General features: G+C 41.5%; 1 protein-coding gene across 27 annotated transcripts in view; it reads left to right on the forward strand.

Annotated features, from left to right (window-relative positions):
* Clasp2 (cytoplasmic linker associated protein 2) overlaps positions 1–17296 on the forward strand; it is a 182605-nt gene that overhangs the window by 107987 nt on the left and 57322 nt on the right. For 12 of the 27 annotated variants that reach the window (XM_032910960.1, XM_032910961.1, XM_032910957.1 and 9 more), the window contains 8 exons: positions 7–84; positions 816–983; positions 1533–1588; positions 2352–2525; positions 6431–6454; positions 7958–7975; positions 10076–10177; positions 16391–16561. In XM_032910960.1, the coding sequence (XP_032766851.1) occupies positions 7–84; positions 816–983; positions 1533–1588; positions 2352–2525; positions 6431–6454; positions 7958–7975; positions 10076–10177; positions 16391–16561 (791 nt within the window). Of the gene's footprint in view, positions 1–6; positions 85–815; positions 984–1532; positions 1589–2351; positions 2526–6430; positions 6455–7957; positions 7976–10075; positions 10178–10320; positions 10348–12902; positions 12930–16390; positions 16562–17296 lie in introns of all 27 variants that reach the window. The other 15 variants (XM_032910953.1, XM_032910954.1, XM_032910949.1 and 12 more) reach the window with 5 other exon arrangements.

Below are 17296 nucleotides of genomic sequence, written 5' to 3' on the forward strand. Positions count from 1 at the left end.
GTATAGACATGCAGCTGTTTTGGTTGAAACGATTAAGAAGGGAATTCATGATGCTGATGCTGAGGCCAGAGTGGAGGCAAGAAAGTAAGTTTGTACTGTATTTTTGTGACAATGTGATTAGTCATATTTAAGGTATTATGCTACTTTTAAGGAATTATGTTGAGAAGTGATTCTATCACCAACTTCCCAATGACTCTGTTGGACTAACTCTCCAGCAAAATTGAAGTGCATTTTATTCACTAACGCTGGCTAGGCATGTCATAACCTACTAGTTGTGACCAGTGCAGTCACCATCAGAGACTAGTCACCTTCCATTGCCAATAAGAAAGCCAAATTTATTGAGTAGGAACTATGCATCTGATACTAAGGAAGGCTCTTGGTACCCCACGTCTGCTTTGAGACAGGTTCTCACTCTGTATCCTTGGCTAGCCTGGAATTTAATATGTAGACCAGGCTGGCCTTGAATTGACAGAGATCTGACCCCTCTACCTCCTGAGCACTGGTATTGAAGACATATGCTACCACAGCTAGACTCTTTTTAATTTTTTAATCCTGAAGCTAGTCCTTCAAGAGGGTTCTGTCTCCATAGCTGCTTCTGGAGTTTGAGGTCCAGGTCACTCAGGGACATGTGAGCTATGAGTGGCCACAACTGGGCTGTGAACTGAGATCTGTTTTTCTCAAAACCTTAAGTTTTTCCATTGGAATTTGTTCAGTTTACACAGTTTTTACCTGACACGAAGACTGCATTGAACATGTGAGTTTGTGTTCCTGTAGTCATGACCAGCTGTCATTGATGTCCCTTTCTTTCTTTACAGGACATACATGGGTCTTAGAAACCACTTTCCTGGTGAAGCTGAAACATTGTACAACTCCCTCGAGCCATCATATCAGAAAAGTCTTCAAACATACTTAAAGAGTTCTGGAAGTGTAGCTTCTCTTCCACAGTCAGACAGGTCCTCATCAAGCTCACAAGAAAGCCTCAAGTAAGGCCATATGCTTGGACACTCATGTGTTCCTCTCCCCAACTTGCATAGCTTGCATCTACCAAGACCTTGAAAACTGGTGACCTTGTTGTTGATTTCTTTGGTCTATGGTTAGGTTAATGAGTCCCATTTTGTTTCTATATGGAAGTGTGGGAACACTTGACTTCTGTGCGGTTTCGATACCATAAAATAATTGATGTAGTGAGTAGTGTGTTCCCAGCATATGACAGTGGAGGGGTCACATGAGGCAAGACTGGTGTGCCAAGCTGCCTGTATGCTGGTAAGAGCCATGCTGTCTCTGTCTTCTAAGTGAAGTACTTCCAGGTGCAAGTGATTGGTAGTGCAACATTGAGTTATCTGTGCTGAAGAGCAGAGTAATGTAACCTGGTCTCCATTTGTTCATTGTCAATTATTTCGTTTCATAGCTAATTCTTGAAAACAACTGTTTTTAAAGGAAAATGTCTCAACTTTCTTGACAGCTGCTATTTCGTTCTTAACAGAATGATTAACCAAGTCTTGTTACTAAAAACATTTCTTTTTACCTTTCAGTCGTCCTTTTTCATCTAAGTGGTCAACAGCAAATCCTTCAGCTGTAGCTGGAAGAGGTAATTACTTCTTTGAGTAAGAGTTACATCTGATGTTGTTCTAAGCAGTAGTGCCTAAAGTGCTTTGATGTGATCTACAGTAAGAAAATATTTTCATGGCCCAGTGTCACAGATCATGGGCACACACTGTGACTCTGGACCTGTCTAGCAGCTGAGGCTTTGGGGAAAGAGTTTAGATTTTTACTGATCCACTGTGTCTCTTGTGTTTCATTGCTTTAAAATGTGGGTTAGGACCCACTCAGGTGACTTTACAGCTGTCACTGAGGTAGGGCTCACAATATATTCAAACTCTTGTAAAAACTAGACCTAAATGTCAGTCTAATGTCTTGACTCAGACTTCCTAAGAGTAACAAAACTCCACTAATTTTTAAATATCCCTCGTCCTAGACTAACTTTTCTTGCATTTTCTAATAGTAAAGAATAATAACTCTCATATATTTTAGTGTTTTCTTTCCACAAATCAGTCTTAAACATCTCTCTTCTGTTACCAAACATCCTTGTCAATTTGATAATCAAAAGTCATTTTTTCCATGAGAGAAAAATGAAACAAAGAACTATTCAGAATTACTGAAGAAAACTTTTATCTTAACTAAAACTGAGCATTCTGACTTTAGGGTGATGTTTATGGTGTTGGCCACTGGGCCCCTGCTGTCTTGTGGACTGTGTGTTGCCACAGATGATGAGTTCACGATGATTTTGAGTTCATGTGTCCTCCTTTTCTTTGCAGCTATTTAAGTAATATAGGCTAATTTGTTTTCTATAGTATCGGTGGGAGGCAGCAAAGCCAGCCCCCTTCCAGGAAGCCTGCAGCGCTCTCGAAGTGACATTGACGTGAATGCTGCCGCTGGTGCCAAGGCGCATCATGCTGCCGGACAGGCTGTGCAAAGTGGGCGTTTAGGCGCAGGTGCCCTGAATCCAGGTTCCTATGCATCACTAGGTAAGACAGCTCATTCCCTCTCCTGTGCTCTCAGTGACAACAGAATAAAATGCCACACTTATTTCTGGTTCATTCTCGCTTGTTTGGAATGACCTGTGTACTCGTCAGCCACCTGGTCTGGGCTTGTCTCCATTGTTTTCCTCCTCATCTTGATCAGACATACTGTTCTTGATTCCATCGGTGCCTGTGGAATTTCCATAACTGCACTGAAGACGCACCTCCCTGGTGGTTACAGAGGAGAGACTCGGGCTTTGAAAACATCTGCTGTTTCCTTGGTCGTATTTCTGTCCCTTTACCTTTGGGGCCAAGGGAGGACTGTAACGGGCCTCTGTGACTAATCAAAGCTTAGGCATACATTCCAAATGCCGTTCATAGTTGGTTTTTTTCTGTATGTTTTAAAAGTTTAAGGCTAGTTATCCATGTTGAGTCTCTGACCCACACTTCTGTTTTTTGCCTCATGGTTGTAGTGCAGAACACTAGCAGATCGGTTACAGGCGTACAGTAAAGGGCACAGAGATTTGGTGAATGCCAGAATGGTAGTGTTTTATAAGTTGCAACCTGTAACACACCATGTTATAATACATCCCAGATGACCAGACTCTTGAACAAAATTGTAATACAATTTATTGAAAACCTAACAGATAAGAATTCATCTAATCTCACATCACTGAAAAAATTTCTAAATCTAAATACACCATGGTCTTAATTTAAGTCTAATATATGAAATATAAACTCAGAGACTGTTTTTGCCACCCTCCACAAAAAGAAAAAACTAAAATAAGGTATAAATAGATCATAAAAGTAAAATAGATATCAAATTTGCCTATAATATGAATATATTGGAAAGTTTGAGACTGTGTTGGACTGTTGATGAGAGCATGATGAACTGGTCTTTCCCACACAGTGCTGAGTCAGTTAGCGATGGTGCAAGACTCCTGGATGGCAGTTGAATACTTGAAGCTTTGTTAATTGTTTAGAGTTTGGATCCAGGGCCAGCATGGTGGCTCAGGTAAAAGTTCAGTAACATCCTGATAAAAGGAGAGACCTTATTCTTGTAAATTATCCTCTGACTTCCATATGTTTTATAGCATAAATAAAATATATAGATAGGGACACGGACACACACACACACTTTCTCTCTCTCTCTCTCTCTCTCTCTCTCTCTCTCTCTCTCTAACCCAATAACTGAGTAATTAAATAATTATACCAAAAAATAAAAGTCTACCTTTTCCTCCAGAAAGTGGCCTCTTGCATGCCCTTTGAATCTGAGTGTCTTTGGATTGAAGACATACCCACCACTCTAGCTGTGCATATTTACTGCATATGAGCTTGTGCTCTTATCCTGGTGTGGTGCTCTAATGGTGCATACATATGCTCTCGCTGCCACTGAGGTTCCTGACTGCGAATATCTGAGCCTGTGGCACCCTTAAGACCATGGAAAGGACGGCTCAGCTCCCTTTTGGTTCTGTTCTCTACAGTGAGGAGTAGATCCCCTCCTGGTGGAGAAACTAAAAGGCCTCAGCCTCAGCAAAGCTGTGAGGGGTTGGCAAGGAGGGTTCTGTCAACCTAAGGAAATGAAGTAAAAAAATAACTGGGGACCCAAAAAAAAAAAAAAAAAAAAAAACCTGTAGAAGGTGGTGGAGGAGAAAGAAAGGAAGAAAAAGAAGGTAGAGGCAGCAAAATAAAAGCAAAACAAAAAGCCAGGTGTCCTGTTGCATGCCTTTGATCTCAGGACTGGGGAAGCATGTTGACCTCTGAGTTCTGAGCCAGCCAGGGTTACATAAGGAGACACTGTTTCAATAAAATAAAGGGAAGTGAGAACAGGATTAGGAAGAGGCTCTCAGTGTGTAAAAGCACTTGCTACACAAGCATGAGGATATGAGTTAAGATCTGAGCACTTGCCTAGAAGCTGGGCACGGCAGCACTCACCCCACCTCTGTGCCCACGAGACCCTTTAACTCCGTACTGCTCCCATACCCAACCTGGTTTATCATGTCGGAACTTACAGAACTCAGGATCACGTCCATTTTTCTTTCAATCACTTACTGTATTCAGTTTTTCACAGGTTTCCTGCTAAGTACTGAGGATCTGGATATTCTGGACTTAGCGATTTTTCAGTTTATTTGGTTGCTGAGAACTAGGGGCTAATGATTTGTTGACTTTCATGCATTGGAGTTGAAGCTGCTACAAGACCTCACACTCAAAATGTTTAGGAAACAGTTGAGATGGAATGGGTGCAGAAAGAAAAGGTAACATTAAATTCCATATAGTTTCTCGTGCAGTTGCCACTGGTTAATTTGCTGCTTTTTTTTTTTTTTTAAGCATTGAATTCTGTGGCACAAAGGTGGCCTGTGTGTTTTGAAATTTACCTAGAGGAAATTTTCTAGAGGAAGCTTAGTGTCATATAAAATGTCGTGCGTGCGTGTGTGCGTGCGTATTTTGGAGTATAGCTCATGACAAAATGCTTATCTAGCATACATAGGTATTCTTAATAGAGAGTTTATGGAACTGCCTGAATGGAAAAGAAAACAAATGATTTTTAGTAAGGTCAGTTAGAGAAAAGTCAAATTTTAGTTGGTTGTAGAAGAAATTGGCACCAGAGTCTATAAATTTGCCATGCCCGATGGCCAAGAAAAGATGAGAAGCTCTGTAGTTCTCTCAGCTCTGACACTCTCCTCTTCCTTGCTCAAGGATCTTTGTGTGTACACCAAGGTGGTCAGTTAGCTTAGGAAGAAAGTGAGGATGAAGAAAGTGCATCCTGATGCATCTCCTACAGATGGTGTGAGGTGTGCATGTGTTGTCTGCAGTGAGCAGAGCTGGGAGGCAGCCCTGCTGTGAAAGGCCTGAGCCAGGGTAGGAAGAAATGGGGGCGGGGCACAGACTCTGGCATGGTGTTTGCAGGACCAGGTGGGGATTGGGAAGAGCGTCTTTGGAATATTGTGATTGTCTGCCTGAGAGCTCTTGGTCCAAGAAGTAACTAAAGGTTTTGAATAGTCTTGAGTACAAGAGGAGGAACATTGCTAGACTTGGCATAAGGACCACAATTTGGGGCTTGTAGGTGAGGTTTATTAGAGTGGAAGGCTACACAACGTAACCAGTAGGGAGAAAGCCTTGGAGGTCTGATGTGTGCTTTATAGTCCTCACCCCAAGAGCTAGGCTTAGGAAGAAAGACTCCTTCTTCTGGCATGAAATGCTACAACATGTCAACCAGTGCTTCTGCTAAGGAAGCTCATTTAATTAAGACTTCTAGTCCAGGGTGGGGTAGGGAGAGGGAGCTGGTCATATTGGCTCTTTGCTTCCTCAGCAAGCCACAATTATCAGAATTCCAGACACCCAGAAGAAAGTTGGTGCTCACCACAAATCATACTGTTTGCATACGGTTCGGGCTGATTGCTATGGCAGTTGAGAGTCTCTGCTGTCCTGTAACCTTGTTATCACTGGGGCCTTGAGAGCTGAGTTAGCAGGGTCCAGCCTCACACACAGGATCTGCAGGAGAGCAGCAGCCACATGTGGTGGTGCATAGCTGTGACTGCAGCACTCTGGAGGCTGGGACACGAGGATTGTCACATGTGGGCCTCAAAAACAATAGCATTGTCAGTCCTACTATGCTACCTTTCTTGTGGCAGATATTAAAGGCCTGATCTTCACTGGTACCACCTGATCACAAGCTGTGTGGGTTTTCGCTAGGAACTTGTGGGACAGAGATAGACGTTTTTACCCAGATGTGTGATTATAGGAGCTGCAAGTTCAAAGGAAAGATAGATCTGTGAGAGGCCAGATGGCAAAGTGAGCCTATACAAGCCAATTGTTGTTTTTTAAAAAATGGGGTGGGGTGGTGGAGATTCTAAAGTCTGTTTCTAATATACTGAGTTTTCCTCTGTTCTTTGCTTGCTCTTTCATCAAAGAGGACACTTCTGACAAGATGGATGGTAAGACTTTTATCATACTTTCCCCATTGCTACTGGCCCTTGTTGATTCCTTTGCAGTTCTCTGAAGTGTGCTGTTTATGTATCGGGGACTCATGTGAAATGGCTGCAGGGCTCCCCAGCTTAGCTTTGGAGTTGCTTTTATCTGCTTTGAATTTCCTTGTACTTTCTTTGAAACTTAAGTCAGTTACCTAAACTATTTCACATGAACCCTGAAAAATAGGCCTCATATTTTTAATTTCTTATTCCCTTTTACAGTACTGGGTTCAGAAGGAGGAAAGGAATCTCTAGGTCTGTTTAACGTGTTAGTTACCAGCTGACGGAGAGGGGCAGGGACTGTGTCACAGTTCATATGTTGATCGTCAGGTGTACATTCTGAGTTTTTAAACTAACATTTAATTAAAACTGAAGTTTAAGCTTTGCTTTTTAAATTCAAATTATTGCAGCCTGTCTGTGGCTGCTTCGGTGTAGTCACAAACCTGTACCATGTTTTGTCAGACACTAGGGATAAAACCATTCCGGCACTCTCTTCCTGTCAGGGCCGATGGTGTGAGCTGGGGTCTCAGATAGGTTACCGGGTTTGTGGGAGAGACGGAAGCAAAGCACCGTTTCTCTCAGTTATTACATAAACTGCGAATTCATCTCATTTTTTCTATTTTAATGAAATGGAAGCTTATTTTAATCTCAGGATAGGAATGTGTTATTTTTAGTATCTCCATTTTAAAGTACGTCATAATTAAAACCTTTTGAATGGAAATGACAGCCATCCGGAGGGGACTTCTTTCTGAACTCTTAGACGTCCTTGAACCTCTCTATATTGCTGGAGTACTGTGAAAACTTTTCACTAACCATCAGCGTGCTTTTCTTGTTTGGGGCAGAGTTAAAACCCTTTCTGAGGCGTCCTCTGGTATCCGATGTGCTATCCCCCGTGTCCAAGCCTTCATCTGACAGTGTGGCTGTGCAGTCTCACTGCCCCTTAGTGGGGGTGAGTGCTGCTGGCTTTCATGCTTGCTCAGCAGGTCACACACCCGGCCGTTGAGTGGATAAAATAGCTGAGCGTTACTGTCAGGCCCTCCGATTTGTCTGTGCTCTGAGGAAAATGTTAGGCAAGTGCGGCCGAGGTCATGGGCTTGATTTCTGTTTTGCTCTAGTTCCCTTATGAAAACCTTTTGAAAATGAACAGAATGTTGGGTCTGCATTAGAGAAGTCTGTGTAAAACTTTATTTGCAAGGAAATGTAATCGGAGTTAAATTGTTCTTAAGTAATTAATTTCTCGGATTTTTCTCACCCTCTCAAAATTTAAGAATTTTGCTGTTTTTAGTTTTCTGGCTTTAACTTTTTTGGTGTGAACTGTGAATTCTGTCAGATTACTCTTTCTCACGTGAATGTCTTCAAAGCTAAATTCATTACATTCTGCTCTCACCTTTCAGATGAATCTTGGGGGAGGGGATTATAAGGTAGCATTTTCAGAATTTGTTGAAATACTGTTTTATTTCTCTTATTTAGGAACAGCATCTGAAGATGGTAAGAAGTAAATACTTATTAGTAACACAGACCCTCCACCTCACAGTTTTCATGGGTAGTGTGCACTGGAACTAAAGCAGGCTAATTTATCTGCAGACCCTCATTTGCCAGCCGTGGTAGCTTTTGCATTCTATATTTGGTTGTGTTCATTGTGTGTAAATTTTTTTTTCTAATTCTTCATCGTGCAGTTTTGCTTTATATCCTGAGTCATCTCATGCTAGAAAAACATTACTGTTTAACATATTTAATAATATCTAGTATGTAATTCCATTTTTCCCAGTAATGGCAACAGAAATGCTTTTCTTTTTTTGCCTTTTTTCCCCCCTCTCTTTTAAAAAGTTAATGCCATGTCATTTCTGCTTCTTAGGAATGCTGCTTTATCATCGGAAATTAAGTACTTTTATTTCATCTATTTTGAAGTGTATCTTTTAATTTTTGAATCAGTGACTACAGAATTGGTCTCTGATTCAAATTCAGTTTAAGAATATAACTACATAGACATTCCTGAGTCAGTTCATATTAAAAGAAAAATTCCTTCTGAGTTTGTAGAAATGAAAATAATTTAGTTTTTGTATTTTTCCTTCCTGAAGACTATCTCATTAAACACAATTTTTTTCCTAAGTTAGACATGAACAACATATTCTTGAGTATAAAACCAAAAGCATGTAATTGTTTTTGTTTCTATATTAACTGTGGTGGCTTAAAATAGTTTTAAATTGGATTACTCCAAAAGTATTAGTTCTGATACTGACAATGAATGGCAGCTTACTTAAGTACTTCTAATTTAAAGCATTAGTATGTGGCTAGAATGTAGGTGGATCCTTTATTCAAAAGTAATCATTCAGTTTCTCTTCACTGGTCTTCAGTCATGAGGAAATTACGACCTGCCCAGAGCAGACTCTAAAGCTCAGGGGCCTGCAGTGTGGGCTCCTGGGGCCTTGCTGGTGATAGTGTTCAGGCAATGCCCAGGATGCTCTCTCCTTGCGTCTGCCTCTGCTTCACTCCCAGCTCCTACCACTCCTCTGTCCACACTCAGTCCTCATGTTCTAATCCAGCCCCACTCTTCAGCATGCTCCTTTCCCAGTCAGGACTGTCAGATTAGATCAGTCACAACTTTTGGGACTCCCTAAAGTTATGCCTCTTAATTTACAAAGATTCTAAATGCTTTTTCTCTTCTGTGTTCAACATAATGTGCTCTTGTGCTCTGCCTGAGAGGCTGGAGAGCCTTGCGCACCTAGCGGTGGGGATTTGACCAGCTCCCATCTTTACTACTGGCAGCTCACTCAGATACTTCAGCTCTAGCAGGAGCCCGCTGGAGTGGCGAGCATCTTAATAAGACAAATCTCAATGGGGTTGAGGCCAGCCTGGTCTACAGTGTGAGTTCCAGCAGGACCAGAGATCCTGCCCTATACCCCCAACCACAAATGAGCAAAACAAAACTAAACCTGGAAATACAGTGGAAATAGTTGTAGTGTGGTTCTAGAGCAGGGCTGAGATGGAGGTAGAGGTGAAAGGAATGGGTCTGGGAAAGAGTTGGCTGATGGCAACTCTTCTGCAGCTTTCTTTAGAAGTACACTGTCTGGAAGATTGTTTAAGTTTTGTTTATCTTTAAAGCTCCAGTGGATATTTGAAAACAGTCCTAATTTTCTAGAAACAGAATGGGAGGGATTGTTTTATGTTCTCGTCTTTTGAGGGTCTCATTTAGACCAGGCTGGTCTCTAACTCAAAGAGATCCTCTTGCCCTGCCTCCCAAGTTCTAGGATCAAAGGTGTGTGCCACCATACCTGGCGATTCTATTCTTACACAGCACATGTATAAAGAAGTATCTTTGGGCTTGGTGGTTTATAGGCTGTAGTCCCACATACTTGAAAGATAAGGCTGGAGACTCTCCGAAGCCAAGGAATTTCAGATAAGCCTAGGTTAGATGCAATCTTAGAAAGCAAACCCTAAACTGTACTTTTAAATTCTTAAGAGAAATATGTAAATAATGGCTGCCTTGCTTCAGAGTTTAAAAATATTTGAAAATAGTGAAAGTCCCCTTTCTTAATACTAAATACTGTTACAGGAAGTGTTTTAATTGCGTAAATATTTGTTCCTCAGGTCGGGTGAGAGCCAAGCTTTCTACACCACTTGTTGCTGTGGGAAATGCCAAGACCGATTCTAGAGGGAGAAGCCGGACAAAAATGGTGTCTCAGTCCCAGCGTACGTACTGCTCCCGAGTCCCCCCTGTTGTCGGTTGGTAGGGTGAATGTGTCATGTCACTGTTAGGAAGTGAGCAATGGGTACATTCAAAGCTGACTCGGAAAGCTGCACGCCACATACTGAGCTCTCGTTCTGTGCTTTAGGTTCATCGTCACCTGACAAAAATGAAGGTATTTCTTCAATGTTTGGGGTCAGTTGTTGTGCATGTTTGGGTTTGGTTGTTTTTGTTTGGTTGGATTTTTGTTTTTAGAGTGGGTGCTGTCTTGTGTCTGTGTTATCAGGGGCCACAGCATTGATCTCTACCACTTAGAAGGAAACCTTCACCTTACATACAGAAGTTTGCATGGAAATACTTTTTCAATATGAGTCTTTAAAGTCAAGGTTCACATTCTACTCAGAAACTTGCAGGCGTGGACAGTTATGCTTTACAGAATGCAAAATAATTTCATTATAACACCAAAATCTGTTTATATCTAGCAGATGCTATGCAAAGACAGAAAAGTGGTATCTTCTTACTCTCCCCCAAAATTTGTTAGATCTTAAATTTTGGCTACTATTTTGGGTAAGTGAATAGTGATTTATCAGGGGAATATAGGCTGAATAGCTAGTTCTGATTAATTTCATGGGAAAGTTGAGATTATGTTCTTATGTTTTATTGCTCACCGAGTTCCTTATGAGAAGAATTAAAAAGCACAATCATAGGATGAGGTAAACAAATGGCCCACGTCTGTCTGTCCCAACAGGTGCCTGTGTAGTGCATTTGACTGACTGATCTTTTGCTGCTCCCTCTGTACTGACAGGCCGCACTCCGCACTCTCTAAAACCAGATGATTTTTCTAAGAAAGTAAAGAATAAGTCCTTTCTGTAACCTAATTATCCTGGGCTTAAAGACTGCTCCAGATGTCCTGTTTATTTTATTAGTCTGATTCCTGCACCTTGGGAACAAGGGAGACAAGTAAGGCTCAGAGGCATTAGGACACCTCAGCACAGTGTCATGGTGCCACCTCTTTCTGGAATCAAAATGTCTGGCAGAGAAACCTTGGAAGCTTTTTGCACGAGTCTTGAAATGAGCAGAAAGATTTGGTATAGTTTGTTTCAGAATGAAGACTATTCAAAAACAGCCAGAATAAACATAGTTCTAAGGCAGATCTCTGCCAGATCAAAGTGATGGTAATCCCACATTCTCCTGTGGGTCTGTGCTTTTGGAGTGATTCTTAGAGAGCATTAATTAGCAGTGTAGCCTCCCTTCTTGTATGTTGCCCAGACCAACATCAGTACAGCCTGGAAGCTAGTTAAGGTAAAATACAGGGTCTTGTAGACAACCAGAGTCAGATCGCCAAGTACTCTGGGTTGCTGTGAAGTTTGCAGGCTTTGGAGCTGTGCTGGCCACACTGCAGTTCCGGCTTTTCTAGGTTCCTGTATTTTTCTGTACCCACCTGGAAAAGGAGGAGGATAATAGCATCTACCTCATGGGATTGTCATGAGCATTAAATGCTTTAGCATATTGAATGCAGTTAAAACAATGTGTGCCCCAGAGTAGGTGTCATGAATTACCTGACAATATTATCCTTGTTATTATTCATAATATGATGAAAAATGAATTTTATGATGCTGGTACGTGTTTTTATACTTGATATTTTTACTGCCCTCATGAAACAGAAGTAAACACTGAAGTTTGGATGTTTAAAACTTAAAGGAAAATAAGGATAATCACAAATTGTCCAAGCTAAGATTTAAATTAAAACTTAATTGTGAGATAATTGCTATTTTCTGACGTTATGGCCTTTGTTGGGACCCTCTTTTTCAGTCAAACTTCAGATCACTATAGTGAAAAATAGGATTATTCTACATTTGGCTTGTTAAACTTCATAGGACTTTAAGATCTAGAGACTTTCCCACAATATAATCACACAGATCTTAAATCATATTAGAAAGATTTTATTTGTTTGCTTGCCTCTTCATTTGAATGAGTTTGCATCCATTCCAGATTCTTTATTAAATAGACGTGTGATTTGTATGCAGGTTTCTTCCCAGCTTATGTGCACAGGAGTCTCATGTGCCTCCATCCTCACATCGCACTGACTCATTATGTGCACGGTGCTTCCATGGTTCTGTGTTGCATCTAGAAAGACAGAATCTCTTGGTGTGCTCAGGCTCTGACAACAGACCTGATGGAGAGCCTTGGAGATTAAGAAAGAGCTAGGCCCGCTCTGTTGGTAGCGCCTGGGTGTGTACCGACGACTGCACAGCCTGTCAGGAAGCTTCCTCCCTCCCGCCTCCTGCTTTTCTGTGACTCTTAAGAAAGATGAAATGCTTAGCTTTTTCATCTCCACTTTTCTTCAGCTATAACATGTGGTGTTTGTTCCTAAATCTCACTTTAAATTAAATGTTTAGAAGAAAATTGTAAACATTTAACAACGGATTTCTTAGTGGATAAGCTGAAGAGTGTGCCTTGGCTTTTGCAGTTTCATTCATCTGCTTTGTACATGAGTGTCAGCTGTATACCTGTTATGTGTACCGCTTTCGTGACAGACATGTGTGCTATGAACTTTTTTTTAAAGTTTGCCTTTTTTGCGTTAGATTTGTTTGTTTGTTTGTTTGTTTGTTTGTTTCCTGAGAACTGACTAAAGCTTTGTTATTTTCACCTGCCATCCATTTTTAAACTGCTTCTCCCCTCTTCGTGGATTATAACCCTTACCCTAATTCTGCCTTTGCACTTGTTCAGGATCACAATCTGCTAATACCATTGGTGGTAAGAATCTCCAGACTTTATGTGTGCACATCTCGTTGACTCACCTAGTCTCATTAACAAGACTGAGTTCTATTCAGCAGAGACTCCTATGCATAATACTCTCAGGAGTTCTCTTTGGCTTGTCTTTCTAAGATCACAAAAGCTCTAAAAATTTTGAAATTATCCAAGTTGACTCTACAGATATAGCTATTAAGAGGAGAGAGCAATCTCTAGTAACATTTTGAAATGTTACAATACAACAGAAAATAGTTATTCAGGTTGAAGTTTTGCCTTTGGGACATTTCTGTTCCATGCTGCTCTCTGGGGTGAACACGCCCTTTTCTTCAACTCTGCTGGTTCTACTAGAGAAAGTGCCTCAGCACGTTAAGTAGAAATGACTCCAAACAAGCCACAGGCTCTGGAAATGTCTCATTCTTTGGGTGAACAAAGCATAATGGAGAAGAGAGGACTGTGTGTACATGAAGTGAACACTTCCAGCTTCCTTCCCTAAGGTGAGGGAATGCGTGAGCTTAAATATCTAGAGAGTGAACTTGCACAGGTTTCATCAATTCAGTAAATGCAAAGTAGAAAGAACAGTCAAGATGCTTCTAAGTTGATCTTTCCTGTCTGCTGAATAGACCCACATTTCACAGAGTTCGTTAGTTTTCCTTACCAGTACCCCCACCCACATGAATTTATTACTGATTTTAATAAAATGCATACTGTATGTACTCAGTTCATTATAGTTTTTATATCATCGAGAGTTTCTCATAACTTCCATCTTGCATTGTGAGTTTGTGGCATGTTGGGTGTTTGGGTGTTTTTGTGTGTATGTTTAGTTTATATATTGCATGAAGAAAATAGATGCCTCAGAAATACTTCAAAGAAGAAGAGAGAAGCCAGATTTGAAGATCCTTCACCTGCAACATCATGAAATTTTTGAACGATCATTTTAAAGTAGACTTGAGTGATTTCTCTATAATTTAGAAGTCATCTACTCAATCAGTAATTTTTTTAATTTCACAGGAAGCAATGCTTCATTTTATAATATTGCTATCCCTGGTGGAATATATTTTATTTTGTGTGCTGAAAATATTTAAAAACTGACCTAGTATGAATTGAACTAAGCAAATGATGCCCAGAAAACTTAACAATAAGGAGAACAGTTGGTCACAGCTAGCTTGTTCCTGTTTGTTAACCTGCATTGGGTGACAAAATTTGGAGCTTTTAAAGCCATGTTTTTTGTAAGTTCCCAAGAACTTGTTCAAGTTACTTTAAGACAGCTGGCTAGGATTAGAAATGGCATCTTCCATAAGGAAGATAAGATAGCCTCTAAAGCCCTCTGAAATACCTGCCTCCTAGTATACAGTGCCAATCTTGTTGTTTTGATGGGTGGTTTTGTTTTTGTTTTTTGTGGGGTTTATATTTGGTTTGGGTTTTTTGTTATTGGGTTTGTTTGGTTTTTTTGTTTGTTTGTTTTTGGTTTTTATTATTTATTTATTTATTTATTTATTTTATTTTTTGGCTTTTTGAAACAGGGTTTCTCTTTGTAGCCCTGGCTGTCCTAGACTTGCTCTGTAGACCAGACTGGCCTCAAACTCACAGAGTTTCACCTACCTCTGCCTCCTCAGTACTGAGTTTGAAGGGGTGCAGCAACACTGCCCAACACACGGTGTCACTTTTGACAGCCAGTATTCATTCCCATTGGCATTTGAGTCTTAAATCTACTAGGTAGAAATAAGACACCATTGAGTATGTCATGTAAAAGTGTGCAGTGTGAACATTGACTCTTAACAGTGGGTAACAATAAAAGTAACAGAAAGCAGTGGTAAAAGTGGGTAACAGAGACAACATTTCCCTTGAAGATTTATTTAAATGCAAGGTTTCTAAAATATTACCATTCGGTTGAGCATCTGATCCATGTTTTTATGCAGTACACACATAAAACACTTCGCTAGACAAAGTGATCCCTCTTAAAAAGGTAGCCTTGGTGGTTTTAGTTGAAACATGGGTTTCTTTCTGGGTATGGCCTGACATACCTACCACCCTAGCATGCAGGATGTACAGGCGAGCAGGTTGCTTCAAATTCCAAAGCAGCCGAAGATGCACAAGAAGGCAGGCCCCTGTAAAAATTTATCTCTTGGGGTTGGGGATTTAGCTCAGTGGTAGAGCGCTTGCCTAGGAAGCGCAAGGCCCTGGGTTCGGTCCCCAGCTCCAAAAAAAAGAAAAAAAGAAAAAAGAAAAAAAATTTATCTCTTAACTTTGCTTAATCTATACACAGACCTCTGAGAGTTAATCTAGCTCTTTCTCTCTAGTCCCTGACCATATATCTGACTTGTGTGACACTTAGTTCTGGTCTACCCTTGGAACTTGGTATCCTAGAATGTGGCCAGCCAAGAGCCACAACTAGCAAAAACAAATTTCTTTTCCTCAGCTGGCCCAATTTTTCCAGCACCTAATTTAAATTTAGTGTTTCTTTTATTTTTGACAATTTCATCCACTGTTTACAATGTGTCTTAGCCCTATAGTCTCCCTACCTTTCTCCCCTCTTCCTCTTTCTTGTCTCTCCTTTACATTCGTGTCCATTTAAAAAAAGACTTGCTGAGTCCAAATAGCGCTACCAGTATGTGCAAGAATGTGGGGAAGCAGTGTGCCCTTCTAGGGGCCACAGTGGGGCGGTGGGAGGACTCTGCCTTCCCCATTAGCCATCAGCTGACAAGAGCTCTTGAGCTGGGAGTGGGGCCTCCTGAGCCTTTCCTCCCTCTGTGCATGCCGGAATAGTAACTCAAGTGTAGCCAAGCTGTGAGGTAATGAACACAGTAGGCATGGCATAACCCCCAAGTCACATTCTTTCCATGACTCCTTCTGCAATGTCCCTGAGCCTTGGTGTAGGTCACCTTAACAAAGAAGTTCCATTTATCTCTGAGCATCAACAGTTACATAGTCTAAGCTCTTTGTCTAGTTGAGAGTCACTGCACACTAGAGAGAACCATCTCTGACCAGATTTGAAAGCAGCACAGTTTTTAATTTTTAAAATTTAAAAATTTGAATAGCACCAAATGACCATGCCCATTCAGATATTTCATGAGGCAAGCTATTTTAAGAAAAAGCAAGTTGTCACTGTATGTTCAAGGCACAAATAGAAGCAGTAATAGAACTAAGAGTTTCCACCCTTGTAAGTAAAGCTTTTCCATAGAGCATCTAAGCCACAGGAAACACACTGTCAAACATGGGAATGCCCTGGGGATCTTCTTACTGTTTGTCTTAAAATCCCAGTAGGCCTGCCTTTATCAAGCATATGCCTGAGGTGGCTTACCCTCAGCGCTGGCATACACAGCGCATTTTCCCTCAGCAGGTTATGTTCGTGTATAAATCTCAGTCCATTTCTTTGGTCTTAGAACCTGCCGTATCACAATTGTCTTGTATCTTTGCACGTTACCTTGGCATCAGTGTTTGCATATTTTTATGTGTTTCCTGTTTAGCTGGCAGCAGATCTGGGTCTCCGGGAAGAGTTCTAACCACAACAGCCCTCTCTACTGTGAGCTCTGGTGCTCAACGAATCCTGGTCAATTCAGCTTCAGCACAGAAGAGAAGCAAGATACCAAGGAGCCAGGGCTGCAGCAGAGAGGCCAGCCCATCTAGGCTTTCAGTGGGTAAGTCTCTGCAGGGCCACCTTTGGCATCCTGGAACGTTCAAGGAGAACTAATGTCTAGGTTGCTGAAGTATAGGGTATGAATTGAATTTTGAAAGTGTGAGGACTTTGAAAGGGGCCTAGCATTGTCAAGCCCAAGGTCACGGTTTTGTTTCATCTGCACCTTAATTCTCATCCGCACCTTAATTCTCATGCCTTTCTACTGTCTTAGCGCTGCCAGCTTCATCCTTACTCTGAAGCTGAAACATGGCGGAGTGGGAAGAACGCTTGCTGCTTCCGCAGAGCCTCTGAGTTGGCTCCCACATCCATAGTACACAGTGGGCAGCTGACAGCCGCCTGCAGCTCCAGCTCCCAGGGCTTTGGCACCATCTGTCCTCTGCAGGCACATGACTCTCTCACTTGTGCCATACACTTCCACAGACATGCGTGCACACGTAAATCATCTTTTTGAAAGCTGTAAATAGTTGGTGCCTGAGCGTACGATCTAATCGGGGCAAAGGCAGATGATGGTGACTTTAAGTCAGCCTGGGCAACATAGCAAGACTGCCACATACGAAGACTTCTCTAAAGTGCTAAGAGTAAAGTTTGCTCATAGGACACAGCTGCCGTGATCCCGCCTCCTCTCACAGTCCACTGTGTACTGCATACTGCAGTGTGGAAGGGACCGCCCCGCTGTACAGAAGCAAGCTCTGCTCGAGTCCTGCCAGTGGCTCCCGTCAGCTGCTCTGCGTCTGCA

Source organism: Rattus rattus, chromosome 8 (genome assembly GCF_011064425.1).
Source record: "Rattus rattus isolate New Zealand chromosome 8, Rrattus_CSIRO_v1, whole genome shotgun sequence".
In the NCBI taxonomy this organism is placed as follows: Eukaryota; Metazoa; Chordata; class Mammalia; order Rodentia; family Muridae; genus Rattus; species Rattus rattus.